The 21054-nt window shown below is 41.2% G+C and overlaps 1 protein-coding gene and 1 pseudogene across 1 annotated transcript; both read right to left on the bottom strand.

Moving 5' to 3' along the window:
* Positions 1–18281: 18281 nt before the first annotated feature.
* Positions 18282–19059, bottom strand: LOC125388418 (vomeronasal type-1 receptor 45-like; annotated as a pseudogene).
* A 483-nt stretch (positions 19060–19542) lies between these two features.
* On the bottom strand, positions 19543–20478 carry LOC148121671 (vomeronasal type-1 receptor 48-like). The gene has a single exon (XM_087906698.1). The coding sequence runs from the start codon at positions 20476–20478 to the stop codon at positions 19543–19545; it is 936 nt and encodes a 311-aa protein (XP_087762824.1).
* Between the last annotated feature and the right edge of the window lie 576 nt (positions 20479–21054).

Genomic DNA, 21054 nt, shown 5'->3' with positions numbered 1-21054 from the left:
CAGTCTCTCCAACACCTTTATCATAAAGGGGTGTTGAATTTTGTCAAATGCTTTTTCAGCATCCAGTGTAATGATCATATGGTTTTTTCTTTCAGTTTATTTATATGATGGATTACATTGATAGATTTGCGTATGTTGAACCAGCCCTGCACCTCTGGGATGAAACCTACTTGATCATAATGAATAATTTTTCTAATGTGTTCTTGGATTCGGTTTGCCAGTATTTTATTGAGAATTTTCGCGTCGATCTTCATGAGTGAGATTGGCCTGTAATTCTCTTTCTTGGTTGTGTCTTTGTGTGGTTTTGGTATCAGGGTAACTGTAGCTTCATAAAAGGAGTTTGGCAATGACTCTTCTGTTTCTATATTGTGGAATACATTAAGGAGTATAGGTATTAGCTCTTCCTGGAAGTTCTGGTAGAATTCTGCATTGGAACCATCTGGTCCTGGGATTTTTTGATAGGGAGATTTTTGAAAACAGCTTCTAATCCTTCACGACTAACAGGTCTATTTAGATTGTTCACCTGTTCTTGGTTCAACTTTGGTATATGGTACTTATCTAAAAAAATGTCCATTTCTTTTACATTTTCCAACTTTGTGGCATATAAACTTTTGTAGTAAGATCTAATGATTCTCTGAATTTCCTCTGTGTCTGTGGTTATGTCCCCCTTTTCATTTCTGATCTTATTAATTTGCATGTTCTCTCTCTGCCATTTGATTAGTTTGGATAGGGGTTTGTCGATCTTGTTGATTTTTCTCCAAGAACCAGCTTTTTGTTTCATTGATTCTTTGGATTGTTTTCTGTGTTTCTATTTTGTTGATTTCAGCCCTCAGTTTGATTATTTCCAGTCTTCTACTCCTCCTGGGTGAATCAGCTTCTTTTTTTTCTAGAGCTTTCAAGTGTGCTGTTAAGTCTCCAATGTGTGCTTTCTCCGTTTTCTTTAATTGGGCACTTAGTGCTATGAACTTTCCTCTTAGCACTGCTTTCATAGTGTACCATAGGTTTGAGTATATTGTGTCTTTATTTTCATTAAATTCAAGGAAGACTTTAATTTCTTTCTTTATTTCTTCCTTGACCCAGGAGTGATATAATAGTTGACAGTTCAACTTCCATGAGTTTGTTGGCTTCCTGTGGGTAGCATTGTTGTTGAATTCTAACTTTAATCCATGGTGATCTGACAAGACACAGGTGGTTACTAATATTTTTTGTATCTGTGGAAGTTTGCTTCGTTACCAAGTATTTGGTCAATTTTTGAGAAGGTTCCATGGGCTGCAGAGAAGAAGGTATATTCTTTCCTATTTGGGTGGAATGTTCTGTAGATATCTGTTAAGTTCATTTGATTCAATACCTCCAATAATTATCTTATTTCTCTGTTGGGTTTCTGTCTGATTGATCTGTCCATTGGTGAGAGAGGTGTGTTGAAGTCTCCTACTATTAGTGTGTGTGGTTTGATGACTGCCTTGAGTTCTAGAAGTGTTTCTTTTACATAAGTGGGTGCCTTTATATTAGGGGCATAGATATTCAGGATTGAGATTTCCTCCTGATGAATTGTTCCTGTTATGCGTATGAAATGTCCATCTCTATCTCTTCTGATAGATTTTAGTTTGAAGTCAATTTTGTTAGATATTAGAATGGCCACACCTGCTTGTTTCTTAGGTCTGTTTGCTTGGAAATCCTTTTCCCATCCCTTTACTCTGAGTAGGTATCTGTCTTTGTGGTTGAGGTGTGTTTCTTGTAAACAGCAGATTGTTGGATCTTGCTTTCGTATCCAATCTCTAAGTCTGTGCCTTTTTATAGGTGAATTGAGTCCATTGATATTAAGTGATATTAATGATCAGTGGTTGTTGACTCCGGTTATTTTCTTTTCTTTTCTTTCTTTTTTTTGGATGGGGGAGTAGTAGAGTTTGTGTGTTTCTCTTCTTTGAGTTGTGCTTGTGAAGTGTCGCTAGATGTCTGAGCTATTGTAGGCAGTGTTGGCAATGTTGGGTTCCTTGGGTTGTGATTTTCCTTCTAATACTTTCTGTTGGGCTGGGTTTGTGTCTATGTATTGTTTAAATTTGTTTTTATCCTGGAACATTTTGATTTCTCCATTGATATTGAACGATAGTTTGGCTGGGTATAGTAGTCTGGGCTTGCATCCATGGTCTCTTAGTTTCTGCAGTACCTCTATCCAGGACCTTCTGGCTTTCATGGTTTCCATAGAGAAGTCTGGTGTAAGTCTTATAGGTTTACCTTTATAAGTGACTTGACCTTTTTCCTTTGCAGCTCTTAATATTCTTTCTTTAATCTGAATGTTTTGTGTTTTGATTATTATATGGCAAGGAGATGTTGCTTTTTATCCAGTCTATTCGGTGTTCTGTATGCTTCTTGAACCTTCATAGGAATATCGTTTTTTAGCTTTGGAAAGTTTTCTTCTATAATTTTGTTTAATATATTTTCTGGGCCTTTGATCTGCAATTCTTCTCCTTCTTCTACACCTATTATTCTTAGATTTGGTTTTTTTTTTATTGTGTCCCAGATTTCTTGAATGTTTTGTTTTGAGAATTTGTTAGATTTGCTGTTTTCTTTGGTCAGAGCATTTATTTTCTCTATGGTGTCTTCAGAATCTGAGATTCGTTTTTCTATCTTTTGTATTCTATTGGTTATGCTTGTTTCTGAAGTCTCTGTTCGTTTACCTAGATTTTCCATATCCAGCTGGGCCTCAGTTTGTGTTTTCTTCATTGTCTCCATTTCAGTTTTCAATTCTTGAACTGTTTCCATTACCTGTTTGACTGTTTTTTTCTTGGTTTCCCAGGGTGTCGTTTACGGCTTTACTCATTTCTTCAAACTTTTTGTTATACTTCTGTTCCATTTCTTTACAGCAGATTTTCACCTCTTGTTTAAGTTCCTCTATTTTTTTCATATAGTTCCACTTAGAGTCAATTTCTTCTATTTCTTCTGGAGTAGGGTGTTTAATTCTTCTAGTTTCATGATTCCTGGATTCTGGTGATGTCATGTTGCCTTTCAGGTTGTTGGAGGAATTCTTGCATTGGTGCCTGCCCATCTCTTTCTCTCTGGATAGAACTCCTCAGCACTGAAATAGGGATAGCTGGTATTCCATGGACACAGGAGACAAAAGGGCAACAGTGGGGGCAGGGAAAAGTCCAGCGGAACACGAAAGACCCTGCCACAAAAGCTGAGGGGGGGGGCTGTGCTTTCTTCTGGGACAGTCCGCCCCTGCTAGCACCCACTCACCACTCTGGATAGAACTCCTCAGCACTGAAATAGGGACAGCTGGTATTCCAAGGACTCAGGAGACACAAAGGCGACAGTGGGGTCAGGGAAGAGTCCCGTGGAACACCAAAGAACCTGCCACAGAAGCTGAGGGGGGGGGCTGTGATCTCTTCCGGGACAGTCTGCTCCGGATAGGCCAGACTCATCCCTCTGGTTGGAACTCCTCAGCCCTAAAATAGGAACAGCTGGTATTCCAAGGACACAGGAGACAAAATGGCGACAGTGGGGATAGGGAAGAGTCCCGTGGAACACTGAAGACCCTGCCCCAGAAGCTGGGGGTGGCTGTGCTCTTTTCCAGGACAGTCTGCCCCGGCTAGCACCCACTCACCTGTCTGGATAGAACTCCTCAGCACTGAAATAGGGACATCTGGTATTCCAAGGACACAGGAGACAAAATGGCGACAGTGGGGATAGGGAAGAGTCCCGTGGAACACTGAAGACCCTGCCCCAGAAGCTGGGGGGGGGGCTGTGCTCTTTTCCAGGACAGTCCGCCCCGGCTAGCACCCACTCACCTGTCTGGATAGAACTCCTCAGCACTGAAATAGGGACAGCTGTTATTCCAAGGACACAGGAGACAAAAAGGCGACAGTGGGGTCAGAAAAGAGTCCAGGGGTACTCCAAAGACCCTGTCGCACAAACTGAGGGGTGGGGCTGTGCTCTCTTCTGGGACAGTCCACCCTGGCTAGCACCCACTCACCTCTCTGGATAGAACTCCTCCATATCTGTTGTATTTGCTGACTACAAAGACCATGTTGAGCTGGGCAGATGTGAACTGAAGTACATGATCTGGGAGAGTAGCACATTCTACGAGAGTTTGTTTCCTGAAGGGTGCACAATTCAGAGAATTCTCTCTATGACAGTGACACATTAGCCAAGATGGCAGCATCTTTCTTTGTAGGACTTACTTTGTTATCTGTAAAGAATTTGACACCATGTATGCTTTGATGTAGAACTTGAATAAATGCAATTGGGTGTCCTGCAAAATGTGGACTTAGTGTGTAAATATAGGGAGGTGTGTGTCTCCTGGCAATCTGGTACCCATCATTATAAGAAATCATGTCCCCTGTGCTTTGTAGAAAGTAAGAGAACTTTCTCTTGGTGCTGTGGAATTCCACCTCCAGTAAAGCTCCTCCAGTTGTTTCAAAGCAGGTTTCTCTGAAGTCAAGGGTTGAGAATATCACTGAGGGATCAAGGCCTCTGCACCTGCCTTGCTTTCTGAAGAACTTAAGGTTTCAGGGCTGTGGTTTCTGAAGTGACAATGAACATGAGATTTTATAGGTAATGATACACAGCACACAGGAGTTTGACAATGAGATATCAGTGTAAGAATAAAGGTTTTCTTTCTCCATCTTCTCTTTCTCTCTCTTCTCTTTGCTCCTTATTCTTTTATCACTTAAAAAGAGCTAAGTAAAAACTTGGTATTCCACAGTAATAACATGCTACATAACAAGGCTATAAAGTATGTTTCAGATTAGTTTGGCTTTAGATTTATATTTTATTTGTTTATTTGTTTTTGTTTATATATGTATTGTAAATACATGAATGTTTTCTCCGCATGTACATCTGCACATCAGAAACAGGTATCAGATCCCATGGGGCTACACCTAAAGACAGTTGTGGCCACTATGTGGCTACTGCAAATTGAACTCACGACCTCTGATAGAGTAGTCAATGCTCTAAACCGCTGGGCAATCTCTACAGCCCAGATTTTTAGCTTACTTTTAATTGCATGTGTGTTTACACATGTGTACTGATGTATACAGAGTCCACAATAGGTCATCAGATCCCCTGGAGCTGGAGAGTCAGAAGCAGTTGGAAGCTGGTTGTTTGGGACACTGGGAACCAATCCTGTGTTACCTGCGAGAGCAGTATGTGCTCTTCACTGCTGAGCCTTCTCTCCGGCTCCCAAGCTAGTCTTTTTAGTCTTTTCATGTGGGTGTTGAGACCCGCACTCAGATCTTCTGCTTCCTCAACAAGTGCTCTTATCATCGGTGCCATTCTCCGGCTCCTTCAAGCTTGTCTTTTAGAGTGTTTCAGTGCATTTGTTATCTAACATGAACTGCATATATTTCAACACACAAACACACACATACACATGCTTGCATACTCAGCATCTATTCTGTAAATCTACAAAGGTCATCATGGCCTGGTGACAGTGTGTTACATGGAACTTGGAAACTTTTATTGCCATTTCACTGTGATTTCCTCAGGATCATCAAAAGAAAATACATTCTGAACACAATACATGTGTACAGAAAATTATTTTCCTTCTCTTTACTTTGGGAAAATTGATCTTTCTCCTCCTTCCCTTCTCCCCCATTGACTGGGACCTGAGAAATACCTTTATATGTTATATGAACATTCACAATTAAATGGAAATAATTTAATAAAACTATTTACCCAAGATACTGTTGCTATATAGAATACCCAGTATATTCATCTGGCAAATTAATTAACTCTTCTTGTGAGCCTATAGAATGTTTACATTTGGATATTGTCTTTAAAAATATATTCACCAACTACTCATCACAATTCTGAATTCTTAAATGAACATGTATGTTTATGGATTTGAATATGTTTTCTTCCCTTAATATCGTATGCTCCGGTCACATGGTTTAACTCATTATACTATAGCTTCATCTTATAACCTTAATTTTTAAAATGATATTTCTCTTAATGCCATCTCACTGGACAAACTATAAAATGTTAGTCCTCTCATGTGTGCTAGAAAAACATCGTAGAGTTGGTTCTCTCTTTACCTTCCCATGTGTTCTGAGGATTGACTCAGGATCAAGTTTTCATATTCACTGTCTAAAGTTGTGATCCTCCTGTCTCCACCCCTTAGGAATAGCCTACCAGCATGCACCACCACACATGTCTTTGTTGGTTGCATCACCTGCTTTGTTTAGATGATGCTACATGAAATCAAACACATGTGTTCTATTAGAGACATTCTGTCAACAGACCATTTTACAAACTTCCTGGTACAAATTTTAGACTCATGACCTTTGAGTCTGGAGAAATAACAGCACTCACTTGCAGGAGAGATGACGTCAGAAACCTAAGGAGTTCACCTTTCATGTTGTTTTGGTTGCTTTTCCTTTCTCTGGAACCACATGATAGAATGGCCCTGAAGCTACTGTAATGGTACTTCTGTTTGAATTCTCATAGAGTCACTCAGAATTCTCATACTAAATGAGAAAAAAAATTAGAACCCGTGTTTGGCTAATACTTGATAGTGAACAAAAGCTTGCTTGTACTGAAACATGGTCAAGGTGAACAGAGAAACAGCAGGATTCAAAAAAGGAAAGCATAGGAGTTTCCTTCGGGCCGTGGCAGGGTCCCGGTGAGGAGGAGTTTGGGTGTTCCCCGACCCCATAGATGCCCAGGTCGCCCTGCAGTGCTGGCTACCCCCTCCCGCCTGCCATCCTAGCTCCCATCCAGGTACGAATTCCTATATTTCTCCCTTCCCCCTGGGGCCATAAAATTTCCCCAGCTCAGCTGCCTTGCAAGCTGGGCCTTGGCTGTAGGCGCAGCTCGGCTCCAGGCAGTTCCTGGGTCCTAAAGGCCTCCCTGAGGACAGGTGGTCCAGGTGCCAGCTCAGCCACATTCCTGACCAGCAGGGGCCCAGACTTCTAGCAGAGGGCCATCGGAGGGGTGAGTTTGCTTCGGGCCTTGACAGGGTCCTGGTGAGGAAGAGCTTTGGCGTTCCCCGAACCCACAGTCGCCCAGGTCGCCCTGCAGTGATGGCTACTCCCTCCCGCCTGCCATCCCAGCTCCCATCCAGGTACGAATTCCTATATTTCTCCCTTCCCCCTGGGGCCATAATATTTTCCCCAGCTCAGCTGCCTTGCACGCTGAGCCTGCATTGTAAGCGCATCCAGGAAAGAGGGAGTGACTGTGCTTCAATAGCCTGCCTGAGGAAAGGTGGGCATTCTGTCAGTGAAGTCCCTGCCCAAGAAGGGAACCTGACCCGGTAACAGAAGTTCCAATAGAGAACATTTGAAGTAAGAGATGGACAGACGCCAAGGCAAGACCTCATCCAACAATCTGAAAAACAACATGAAAACACTAGATCCCAAGGACCCTACAACAGAAGGGCTTGAACACCTTAACCCAGAAGAAGTGGAAAAAAGTGCCATTATGAAAGCAATAGAGTCCCTTAAACAGGATATGAATAACTCCCTTAAAGAATTGGATGAGAAATATAACAAAAAGTTTGAAGAAATGAGTATAGAAATTGATGAGAAAAATAACAAAAAGTTTGAAGAACTAAGTAAATCCGTGAATGAGACCCTGAGAAACCAAGAAAAAACAATCAAACAAGTAAAGGAAACAGTGCAAGAATTGAAAACTGAAATGGAGGCAATGAAGAAAACACAAACGGAGAACTGGCTGGATATGGAAAACCTAGGTAAACGAACGGAGACAACAGAATCAAGCATAACCAATAGAATACAAGAGATAGAAGAACGAATCTCGGAATCTGAAGATACCATAGAGAAAATAAATGCTCTGGTCAAAGAAAACGGCAAATCCAACAAATCCTCTTCAAAAACATTCAGGAAATCTGGGACACAATAAAAAAACCAAATCTAAGAATAATAGGGATTGAAGAAGGAGAACTGCAGATCAAAGGCCCAGAAAATATATTCAACAAAATTATAGAAGAAAACTTTCCCAACCTAAAGAACGATATTCCTATGAAGGTTCAAGAAGCATACAGAACACCGAATAGGCTGGATCAGAAAAAAACATCCCCTCGCCATATAATAATCAAAACACAAAACATACATATTAAAGAAAAAATTTTAAGAGCTGCAAAGGAAAAAGGTCAAGTAACTTATAAAGGTAAACCTATCAGGCTTACACCGGATTTCTCTATGGAAACCATGAAAGCCAGAAGATCCTGGATAGAGGTACTGCAGAAACTAAGAGACCATGGATGCAAACCCAGGCTACTATACCCAGCCAAGCTATTGTTCACTATCAACGGAGAAAACAAAATATTCCAGGATAAAAACAAATTTAAACAATACGTAGCTACTAATCCAGCCTTACAGAGAATATTAGAAGGAAAATCACTACCGAAGGAATCCAACATTCCCAACACGGCCTACAATAACTCGAACATCTAGCGACCATTCACAAGCACAAATCAAAGAAGAAAAACACATACACTCTACTACCTAAAAAAAAAAAAAATGACCGGAGTCAACAACCATTGGTCATTAATATCACTTAATATCAATGGACTCAATTCACCTATAAAGAGGCACAGACTTAGAGATTGGATACGAAAACAGGATCCAACATTCTGCTGTTTACAAGAAACACACCTCAACCACAAAGACAGACACCTACTCAGAGTAAAGGGTTGGGAAAAGGTTTTCCAAGCAAATGGACCTAAGAAACAAGCGGGCGTGGCCATTCTAATATCTAACAAAATCGACTTCAAACTAAAATCAATCAGAAGAAATGGAGATGGACATTTCATACTCGTAACTGGAACAATTCATCAGGAGGAAGTCTCAATCCTGAATATCTCTGCTCCTAATATAAAGGCACCCACATATGTAAAAGAAACTCTTCTAGAACTCAAGGCGGTCATCAAACCACACACACTAATAGTAGGAGACTTCAACACTCCTCTCTCACCAATGGACAGGTCAATCAGACAGAAACCAAACAGAGAATTGAGAGATCTATTGGAGGTATTGAATCAAATGGACTTAACAGACATCTATAGAACACTCCACCCAAATAGGAAAGAATACAACTTTTTCTCTGCAGCTCATGGAACCTTCTCGAAAATTGACCACATACTTGGTAACGAAGCAAACTTCCACAGATACAAAAAAATATTAGTAACTACCTGTGTCTTGTCAGATCACCATGGACTAAAATTAGAATTCAACAACAATGCTCCCCCCAGGAAGCCAACAAACTCATGGAAACTGAACAGTCAACTACTAAATCACCCCTGGGTCAAGGAAGAAATAAAGAAAGAAATTAAAGTCTTCCTTGAATTTAATGAAAACAAAGACACAACATACTCAAACCTATGGGACACTATGAAAGCAGTGCTAAGAGGAAAGTTCATAGCAATAGGTGCCCAAATAAAGAAAACGGAGAAAGCACACATTGGAGACTTAACAGCACACTTGAAAGCTCTAGAAAAAAAAGAAACTGATTCACCCAGGAGGAGTAGAAGACTGGAAATAATCAAACTGAGGGCTGAAATCAACAAAATAGAAACACAGAAAACAATCCAAACAATCAATGAATCAAAAAGCTGGTTCTTGGAGAAAATCAACAAGATTGACAAACCCCTATCCAAATTAATCAAACGGCAGAGAGAGAACATGCAAATTAATAAGATCAGAAATGAAAAGGGGGACATAACCTCAGACACAGAGGAAATTCAGAGAATCATTAGATCTTACTATGAAAGTTTATATGCCACAAAGTTGGAAAATGTAAAAGAAATGGACATTTTTTTAGATAAGTACCATATACCAAAGTTTAACCAAGAACAGGTGAACAATCTAAATAGACCTGTTAGTCGCGAAGAATTAGAAGCTGTTATCAAAAATCTCCCTACCAAAAAAATCCCAGGACCAGATGGTTTCAATGCAGAATTCTACCAGAACTTCCAGGAAGAGCTAATACCTATACTCCTTAACGTATTCCACAATATAGAAACAGAAGAGTCATTGCCTAACTCCTTTTATGAAGCTACAGTTATCCTAGTACCAAAACCACACAAAGACACAACCAAGAAAGATAATTACAGGCCAATCTCACTCATGAACATCGACGCAAAAATTCTCAATAAAATACTGGCAAACCGAATCCAAGAGCACATTAGAAATATTATCCATTATGATCAAGTAGGCTTCATTCCAGAGATGCAGGGTTGGTTCAACATACGCAAATCTATCAATGTAATCCATCATATAAATAAACTGAAAGAAAAAAACCACATGACCATCTCACTAGATGCTGAAAAAGCATTTGACAAAATTCAACACCCATTTATGATAAAGGTGTTGGAGAGACTGGGGATACAAGGATATATTTATACCTAAATATAATAAAAGCAATATACAGCAAGCTGACAGCTAACATCAAACTGAATGGAGAGAAACTCAAAGCCTTTCCTCTAAAATCAGGAACGCGACAAGGCTGTCCACTCTCTCCATACCTCTTCAATATAGTGCTTGAAGTTCTAGCAATAGCAATAAGACAACATAAGGAGATCAAGGGGATTCGTATTGGAAAGGATGAAGTTAAACTTTCGTTATTTGCTGACGATATGATAGTTTACATAAGTGACCCCAAAAACTCTACCAAAGAACTCCTACAGCTGATAAACACCTTTAGTAACATGGCAGGATACAAGATCAACTCCAAAAAATCAGTGGCCCTCCTATACACAAAGGATAAAGAAGCAGAGAGGGAAATCAGAGAAGCATCACCTTTCATGATAGCCACAAAGAGCATAAAATATCTTGGGGTTACTCTAACCAAGGAAGTGAAAGACCTATTTGACAAGAACTTTAAGTCTTTGAAAAGAGAAATTGAGGAGGATACCAGAAAATGGAAAGACCTCCCCTGCTCTTGGATTGGGAGAATCAACATAGTAAAAATGGCAATTCTACCAAAAGCAATCTATAGATTCAATGCAATCCCCATCAAAATCCCATCAAACTTCTTCACAGACCTTGAGAGAACAATAATCAAGTTTATATGGCAAAACAAAAAACCCAGGATAGCCAAAACAATCTTATACAATAAAAGTACTTCTGGAGGCATTACCATCCCTGACTTCAAACTCTATTATAGAGCTACAGTATTGAAAACAGCTTGGTATTGGCATAAGAACAGAGAAGTCGACCTATGGAATCGAATAGAAGACCCAGATATTAACCCACAAACTTATGAACACCTAATTTTCGACAAGGGAGCTAAAGGTATACAATGGAAGAAGGAAAGCATCTTTAACAAATGGTGCTGGCATAACTGGATGTCAACCTGTAAAAAAATGAAAGTAGATCCATATCTATCACCATGCACAAAAATCAAGTCCAAATGGATTAAAGACATCAACATTAATCCGTCCACTTTGAACCTGATAGAAGAGAAAGTGGGAAGTAGTCTAAAAGATATAGGCACAGGAGGCCTCTTCCTAAGTAGGACCCCAGTAGCACAGACAATAAGAGAAACAATGAATAAATGGGATCTACTGAAACTGAGAAGCTTCTGTAAAGCAAAGGACACTGTCAGTAGGACAAAAAGGCTGCCTTCTGACTGGGAGAAGATCTTCACCAACAAAGGTCTGATCTCCAAAATATACAAAGAACTCAAGAAACTAGGCACTAAAACTCTAATTAACCCAATTAAAAAATGGGGTACTGAACTTAACAGAGAATTCACAACAGATGAACTTCGAATGGCCAGAAGACACTTAAGGTCATGCTCAACCTCCTTAGCAATCAGGGAAATGCAAATCAAAACCACTTTGAGATACCATCTTACACCTGTCAGAATAGCTAAAGTCAAAAACACCAACGATAGCCTATGCTGGAGAGGATGTGGGGTGAGGGGAACACTCATCCATTGTTGGTGGGAATGCAAACTCGTGCAGCCACTGTGGAAATCAGTGTGGCGGTTTCTCAGGAAACTGGGAGTCAACCTCCCTCAGGACCCAGCAATTCCACTCTTGGGAATATACCCTAAAGATTCCCTAACATACTACAAAAGCATTTGTTCTACTATGTTCATAGCAGCACTATTTGTAATAGCCAGAACCTGGAAACAGCCTAGGTGCCCCTCAATAGAAGAATGGTTAAAAAAGGTGTGGAACATATACACATTAGAGTTTTACTCAGCGGTAAAAAACAATGACATCTTGAATTTTGCATGCAAATGGATGGAAATAGAGAACGCTTTACTGAGTGAGGTAAGCCAGACCCAAAAAGAGGAACACGGTATGTATTCACTCATAAGTGGATTCTAACCATAATTAAAGGTCTTTGAGCCTATTATTCGTGATCCTAGAGAAGCTAAATAAGAAGATGAACCTGATGAAGATTATTTAGCTATCCACCAGGAGGTAGGAAATAGACAAGAGTCCCAGGTAACCTCGGGTGCATGGGGGGGTGGGAGGGTTGGTGGAGGGGGAGAGGGTTGGAGAGAAGGGAGTAGGGGAGGAACGGGGAAAGCTCGGTGGCCTGGGATGGGGGGGGGGGAGGGAGGAAGGATGAATATGGGATCAGGGAAGAATATATTTCAACTAAGGGAGTCATTTTAGGGTTTACAGGAGACTTGATTATATATGGGATCCCAGGTCCAAGGAGAGATCCCCCAGATTGTTCTCTGGACAGAGGAGGGGGTGCCTGAATCGGCCGTGGCCCATAACCATACTGATGTGTATTTTGCTTATCACCATAGATCCTTCGTCTGGCGAAGGACGGCGATGCAGTCGAAGACCCACATTGGAGCATCGGACTGAGCCCCCCGAGGTCCAGATGAGGAGCGGAAGGAGGAAGAACATGAAAAACGAAATCAGTACTGCGAGGGATGCTGTCACCCACTGATACAGGGGAACGGATCTAATGAGAGTTTACCGGGGCCAGGTGGACTGCGACTGAACGAGGAGGTGATCTAACCAGATTCTCGGAATTTGGCCGGATTCTCTGACTGTGGCTGGCCCGAAGTCTTTCTGAAGGGCCATTGACTATGATACTGGGACCTGTTTCCTCTGCATATGCTGGAATTTGGGGATCCAGTCTGTTTGGACGCTCACCTTCCTGGACCTGGAGGGAGGGGGAGGGAACTGGGGCTTCCCACGGGGCAGGAAACCCTGACTGCCCTGGGGGACGGAGGGGGAGGAGGAGGGGGGGTGGGGGGAGTGGGAGGGTGTTGGGAGGGGGGGCGGAGATGGGAACTTTTGTAATTTAATAAAATTTACTTAAAAAAAAATAAAATCACCAGGAAAAAGAGGATAATAAAAAAAAAGGAAAGCATAATGGAACTCTGTAGAGGTTTGTCCAGATGTTACATTGCCCTCACTTTCCTCCCTCATTTCTGCCTTTTACATTTCAGGCAGGGACGGAGCTGAACAGTCATTAACAGAGCTGCATCAACTCTCCCATGCTAGAAACATAAGCCATACATGAGAAAGGCAGCAGCAACACTTCACAGAGGCCATCATGTGCTGGACACACTTTATGACTGGTGTGTAGACTTCATCGCATGTCACTCACGTTGTATTCCATAAACAGGAACATGGCTTTCCACATGGTCTAGAGAAGGTGACTGGACTCAGCCTAAGAGTCCTCAAAGCTACACACTGAGACAATGCCAGGTGAAAGGGAGAATTTGAAATAGTCTATTAGGGATCATGATTCTCAACATTTGTAATAAAACTTTATTAAGAATATTTGGTAGGGGCGGACATGGAAACTTTTATAATTTAATAAAATTTACTTTAAAAAAAAAGAAAAAGAAACACAGGTGATTTTCATAAAAAAAAAAAAAAAGAACAGCCCTACCCTATTCTACGAGGCCCTCTATCAAGATCTGGCCATCTTCTGGAAACAACACCAGGACCCGATCTTGCTCCAATATGTTGATGACCTGCGTCTGGCGGCCATGACCAAGGAGGGATGCATGCGAGGTACACGGGCCCTCCTGCAGACCTTGGGCGGGACCACACACTGTCCTCCTCACGACTCCATCGGCCCTAAAGGTGGACGGAATTGCTGCCTGGATCCTTGCCTCACATGTTAAAGCAGCCCAATCAGAGCATTTCGCTGGCACCCCAGACCTGAAATCCTCATGGAAACTTCAACACTCTCAAAACCCCCTAAAGATAAGACTTGTTCGCTCTTAATTGCAACCTCTATATATCTGACCCTTTCACTCCTATTGACTGGCCTCTTGGTTGAGGCTAATGAGAGTCCCCATCTCACTCGAAATCTAACATGGTAGGTTATATCTCAGACAGGGGACATAATTTGGTCCAAATGACTCCAATAATTCAAATCTTACCATTTGCTTTACCCAGGCCAGCCAAAAGAAACTGATTGGGGAACAGGCCATACCTGGGGACTTAGATTCTATATAACCAGATGGGACAAAGGGTTGACCTTTGAAATTAGATTAGAATCACAATCAATAAATGTTCAAGCGATAGGGCCTAATAAGCATCCTCCCTCGACAGGGAGGACTACTCACACAGATGGGTACTGCCCCCAATATCACTGCGACTGGTTGTTTGATCTAATCAAGGGAGTATTCTCAGCTTTAAATAACACACAGCCCAACAGAAACTGGGGACTGCTGACTTTGTTTGGTGTCCAGCCCGCCATACTATGAAGGAATTGTCATCCTTAGTAATTTCACCAACTACAACAGCCCTCCATCTAGCTACACCAACATGTTGCCCCACTGATTGACATTACCTCAAGTAGAAGGCCAGGGTACCTGCCTAGGGAAAGTGCCATCCACACACCCAAAATTGTGCAATTTGACCCATGAGGTCCACAAAGGCAATTATTATCTTCAGGCCCCTAATGGAACTATTGGGCATGTAACACCAGGCTGACTCCCTGTATCTCTGCACGAATATTAAATGCATCTTCTGATTATTGTGTCATGGTCCAAGTCTTACCCCACATTATATATCATACATCTGAAAATATTCTGGCTCTTTTTGAGGAAAAACAGAGGTACAAAAGGGAGCCTATCACCATGACATTAGCCATCCTCCTTGGCACTGGTGGCATAGTAGTCGGTATTGGGACAGGGACTGCAGCTATGGTACAGAGTAATCAAATGGTCCATTTGCAGACAGCCATGGCTGCGGACCTAGAAGCCCTAGAAAAATCAGTAACAGCCTTAGAAAAATCCATCACCTCCTTATCGGAAGTAGTACTGCAGAACAGAAGGGGGTTAGATTTACTATTTCTCAAAGAAGGGGGGCTATGTGCTGTGCTGAAAGAGGAATGCTGTTTCGATGCAGACAACACAGGAATGGTCAGGGAATTCATGGCCAAACTTAGAGAAAGGCTTGCCCAAAGAAAGAAATATTTTGAATCACAACAAGGATGGTTTGAAGGATGGTTTAATAATTCATCCTGGTTAGTGATGTTAATATCTACCTTGATTGAACTCCTAATCATATTACTGCTTATTTTGACTTTTGGCCCCTGCATCCTAAACAGGTTAGTACAGTTTATGAAGGACAGATTATCGGTAATACAAATTATAGTTTTGGCCCAGCAATATCAAATGCTGAGACAAACAGATTCAGAGTCTAATCTAGCTAAGGATCAAGATCAATGGATATAAAGATTTAATCCATGTTATAGAAAAAGGGGGGAAATGAAAGACCCCAACCCTAGTCTCTAACTTAAGATGTTTTTATGGTCAACTTGCCAGGGCAAAATAAGATGTCTGTGGGCATCAGAAGCAGGCCAGGGCAAAATAGGATATCTGTGGGCAGCAGAAGCAGTCTTGAGAAAAATACCCTGTCCTTTGTGTATTGAAACACAAGAGGGAAGAGACTGGCTGAAACTGGCTTAATAGAGACTTGTTTTTGTCCTGATATTGACCCACCACATGTGTTAATTTGAATTGACCAATGATGTTGCTGTGGCAATGCTTCCCCATTATGTAACCCTGAGACCCTATAAATGCTTGCTGGAAAAATACACAGGGGGCTCAGTCTCACTGGAGTACTGAGTCACCCATTGGTGCCTTCGACAATAAAGACTTCTCTTGCTGTTTGCACCCATTGGCATGGCTTATTGAGTATGGGGAACTCTTCCTGAACCCTAGCAATTAGGGTCTTTCAGTTCTAGTCTTGTTTTAAGGTTCTGTTTCTTTCTTTGACTCTGAACCCAGAACCAAGCTGATCAGGTTGGGATAGGGCTATGGACTCAATGAATTTTTGGGGAACTTGGCCTCTCACTGGAGAAGGCACTGAGAGTTGTATATCTTAATCCTCAGGAAGCAAGAAGAGACTGAAAGACTAGGCCTGACCTGAGCAACTGAGACCTCAAAGCCTGCACCCCAGCGACATACTTCCTCCAATAATACCATACCTCCTAATATGGTTGTTCACTATGGGCCTATGGGAGCCATTTTTATTCATACCACCACATTCCATTCCCTGGTCTCCATAGGCTTAAAGACATATCATAATAAAAAATGCATTCAGTCTAACTTCAAAAATTCCTATAGTCTATAAAAGTCTCAGACTTGTTTAAAAGTCCAAAATCTCTTCTGAGATGTATGAAACTTTCAACTCTAATCCCCTGTAAAATCAAAATCAAAAAGCTTTCATCACATGCTACTAACATACAATGGGACAGGATCTACATCACAATTCCAAGACACTGAAGGGAGCAAAGTGAGGAAATACTGGACCAAAGAAGACCAAAAACCCTCTGAGCAAATTCCTAACTCCACATCTCCATGGAAGTCAAATGTCAAAGTGCTCTCAGACCTTCAACTCCTTTCAGCTTTGTTGACTACAACAGCTTCTTTCCCTTGAGCTGGTTTCCCTCCCTGTTAGCAGGTTCCCATTAGGTATCCCATGACTCTGGCATATCCAATATTTTGAGTCTCCAAGACAATCCAGGTTTAACATTATCAACTTCACACAATGGCCTCTCTAAGCCTCCACTCATGGACAACCCTGACATATACCTGGTCTCACAGCTTTCTTTAGTTGTAGAGGGAGATTCCATAACCCCTTTCTTCTGTCTTTGACTCTGAAGCCAGAACCACGTGAATGAGGCAGCCAAGTTCTGTTGCTTGCTGGAGCGGGAATATGGCCCCTTTGTTTAATCACATCTTCACCATCTTTCTGTTTTTGATGGTTTCCTTCACTGCCTAAGCTTGGCTGTCCTGAAACGTGACCTCATTTAAGCTTTCTTGAACCTCCAAAATGACATAATATTTTGTCACTCCAATTTTAAATATTGTGTGTTCCACCTTCTCTCGGTCAATCTATGTAATATTTCTTTTTCTCTCACTGAGTTATCTTACTTTGTGTAGCAACTTCATGATTTGTCTATGTTCTAATATTGTAGGAAAAAGCAAAGGAAGAGACACTTAAACTGAAGCTTGGTTGTAATTATGTGTGCAATTCCTTTTCTTTTGGAACAATGACTATTTGTGACAAGAAATGCTAAATAGATATAACAGAGAAAGTTGAAATATTGAGAAATATTAGATGTTGTCTATAGAGATAAATTTCTTGCTCAGAAAGTCACATAGTCATTCAGTCTGAAAGGCATACAGAATCTTATAGTAACTATAAACTGTTTGGTCTATTAGATTAGGCTTATTATTATCTAGCTCTTACAACTTAAATTCAACCATAATTCTTATCTATCTTTAGGCATTTGGTACTTTTTCTCACTCAGGCACTCTCATCTTGTTTCATCTACATCTGGCTGGTGAATTTATCTCTGTTTCCTCTTTCCAGAATTCTCCTAGTCTGGTAGCCCCGCCTATACTTCCTGCATAAAATCAACATTTTATTAAACCAATATGAGTGATGAATCTTTACAGTATACAAAAGCATTATCCCACAACAGTGGTCACATACTTAAAAGTAGTATGAGATATCCCTGGTCAATATGAAAGAGCCTCCTCACAGGACTCACTTAAAGACTCATTGTTATATATGTATGAATTCATATATAGAGAAAGATAGATAGATACCAAACAATGTTATATATGATGTATCTTACATGTATGATATAAGATATAAGTCTTACCACATCTCCAAGTGCATGTGGTTTAATTTTCTGTTACATATTTTGCCAACACATAGCTTAAAGTTAATAATTGTAATAGAAAAAACACAACTTCATATTTTCGTGTACACAGAAGCAGATAGACACTGTGCCATGACTGAGAGCTCTAATGCTATCACATTGGCTCTTCTTAAAGGAACTTGCAAACATTGAATATTCAGACATTTATCAGCCTCTGACACAGGTACAACAAAAATAATCTATATGTTTTTCTGTGCTCATAAACACCAAAGGAGTAACAGTGGCATAGCTGTGGACTACAAAGTGCTGGATGCAGAAAACCTTGGATCATCCAGGAGCATAGATCTTGACGAGAAAACGATGCTGTCCAGGATGAACATCAGCACAAAGACACACAAGAGCAGCAGGATGGTCTGGGTGTCCCTTATTTCTGGAGATGATTTTGGAGAAAGTCTGGTACTGTGAAGATGCCGGGACAGCTTCTTGTGCCTACACAGGAGAATTAACATGTACCCACTGGAGAAGGCCATGAGACTAATAAGAAATGCTTCTCTGAGTGCCAACAGTGTGGAAAACATACTTCACATGACGTAGCTCATGGATAAAAGATACTGGAATTGGGTACCATACATATAGTTACCCAAGGTCAAAATGTGTGTGGTCGTAATAGACACTAAGAGGTGATGGCCAATGGACCTATAGGAGAAACTCATGGGTTGAAGAGCAATGAGATGTGACAGGGAGATTTGTGCTTGAACTTTGCTAAACAGGAGCTTCTGGGACTGAGGATGATAACCTGGAGGACTCTAAGCAGGAAGATGGTACACAGGGAGAGGCCCCATAAATTCTGTACAAGTAGACAAGGAATTTACATATAATGTTCCTGTCCCTGCTAGTAAATAAAAATGTCTGTAGCTATGACTGCGGTGATCAGAAGCAATAATATGTGAATTAGGGACACAAGATCAATGGGCAGGTCATCAATTATTTGTATGACATATTAGTTGATTCAACTATAAATACTTTACAAAGAATTTTGATTATGCTTGACTCTGTACTAAAGTCTGTGTTTTGGTGAAGACAGAGGCAGTCTGGAGATACAGTCTGAGGGAAGGATCACCCCTTCAGTTTGAGTATTAGTAGAGGGAAAAGAGCTCTCTAATGACTGGCACCCTGCTTCTCTGGTCTTCATCATTAACCCCTGTATATGCCTCAGGGATTTGTTATTAATACCAATTAGAATTTATACTGCAGGTGTCCTTCTCTTTCCCTGTCTTTCTTATCCATATAGACTAAGTCTCTCACTAACACCACATCCTGCTTATTAAGTACCAGAACCTGAGGATCCTCCTAACTCTATATCCTCTTGTTACCAGTGCTTATGTGTGGCCAAAACCCACTTTTTGTGTAAGCTGCGATATTACACTCTGGTCATTGCTTTTGCATAACAAATCTTATTACAAACACATCAAATAGTCACTGTCCTCTCACACATAGACAAGAAAAGGCCAACTATATCCTTTTCAGTGCTGATGAACACCAATGGACTGACTGTGGCATAGCTAAGGCTCACAAGAATCTGGGTCAAGTAGAATATTGGATCATCTTTAAACATATGCCTTGAGAATGTCATAAAGCTATCCAAGATACACATGACCACAAAGAAGCACAAGAGCAGCAGGATGGTCTGGGAGGCCCGCTGCTCTGGTGATGATTTTAGAGAAGAGTTGGTGCTGTGAAGATGCTGGACCTGCTTCTTGTGTCTGCACAGGAGAATCAGCATGTACCCGCTGGAGAGGATCATGATACCCATAACCAAAACGTCCCTGAAGATGAACAATGTAGACATTATGTATTTCATTGGGAAACTGAAATGTACGAGAGAGCATGATTCAGTCATATACAGTAGGTGATCTGAGGTCACATTAGGGGTCTTAACCATGGAGATGAAAAGATAATTGGAAATAGATGAATAGACAGAACAAAGGGCAAACAAGGACCACAAGTTGTGACCTGGGGAAAATTTCCTTTTGAACTTTGCTAAGCAGGAGTTTCTGGGGCTGAGAGTGATGGCCTGGAGCACACTCAGCCAGCAGGTGGCACAAACAGAGAGACCCCTCAAAAATCTGTATAAGAAGATTAGAGATTTACATGTGATGTCGTCCCATCCTTGACGAAACATGAAAATATCAGTAGCTATGATGCTTGCAACAAGCAGCATCAGTAGGTGTATTACAGCCAAGAAGCCAATGGGCAAGTCAGTGAGTCTGGGCTTGTGCTCACTACTGAGTGTGAGGACATGGAAGAGGAGAAGGACACTGTTGCCTGAGATCCCAATGCTTATCTCAGAGAAGAAGGTGTTTTGAATGTAAGTGCAACTGTACAGCTTGTTCTTCTGATTCATCTTATGTGGTCAAGAAGCACAGAGTAAACCTTGTGGGAAAAAGCAAGAGGCCCCTCATCCCAGACAGCCTTGACTGTGAATCTTAAACAATGCTATCACATTGGGAATACATAACCAGTTGAGCTCAGTTCATCCTTCTCCATTGGAATCCTCTACGTCAGCTCACCCCAACCTCAGAAGACACCCTTTGTCCCCGTTGTCCTAGTACTTTCCAAGTGTCATGGTTCTCTGTCCTTTGTGAGCTCCCTTGCACATGGGCATTCATGTAAACCAACAACTGTGCATCACAGAGCACACTTCCGTCCCCACTGCTGCTGTGAGAGCTTCCCTATGAACTGTCCTGTTCTCCTGTGCAGAGTTCTCATCCTCAGGGACGCAAATAGCTCTTTTGTGTTGAATTTGAATTATGAAGACTGTGTAAAGTAGAAATGCCACCTTCACAGGACAGAACGCCCATGCTCTTGACATGGACAGGGTCATTTATTTCAGTGCCCTCTTGTTTCTGTTCCTTTACTACCAAATATTCTTTATAAAGTTTTATTACAAATGTTGAGAATTGTGATTCCTAATAGACTA

Source organism: Myodes glareolus, chromosome 6 (assembly GCF_982192425.1).
Source record: "Myodes glareolus chromosome 6, mMyoGla1.1, whole genome shotgun sequence".
In the NCBI taxonomy this organism is placed as follows: Eukaryota; Metazoa; Chordata; class Mammalia; order Rodentia; family Cricetidae; genus Myodes; species Myodes glareolus.
The sequence above is the reverse complement of the archived record's forward strand: the minus strand, read 5'-3'. Positions and strand labels throughout refer to the sequence as shown.

Excerpts from the sequence above, each read along its gene's own strand:
- LOC148121671 (XM_087906698.1), bottom strand. The coding sequence starts at position 20,478 with ATGAATCAGAAGAACAAGCTGTACAGTTGCACTTACATTCAAAACACC.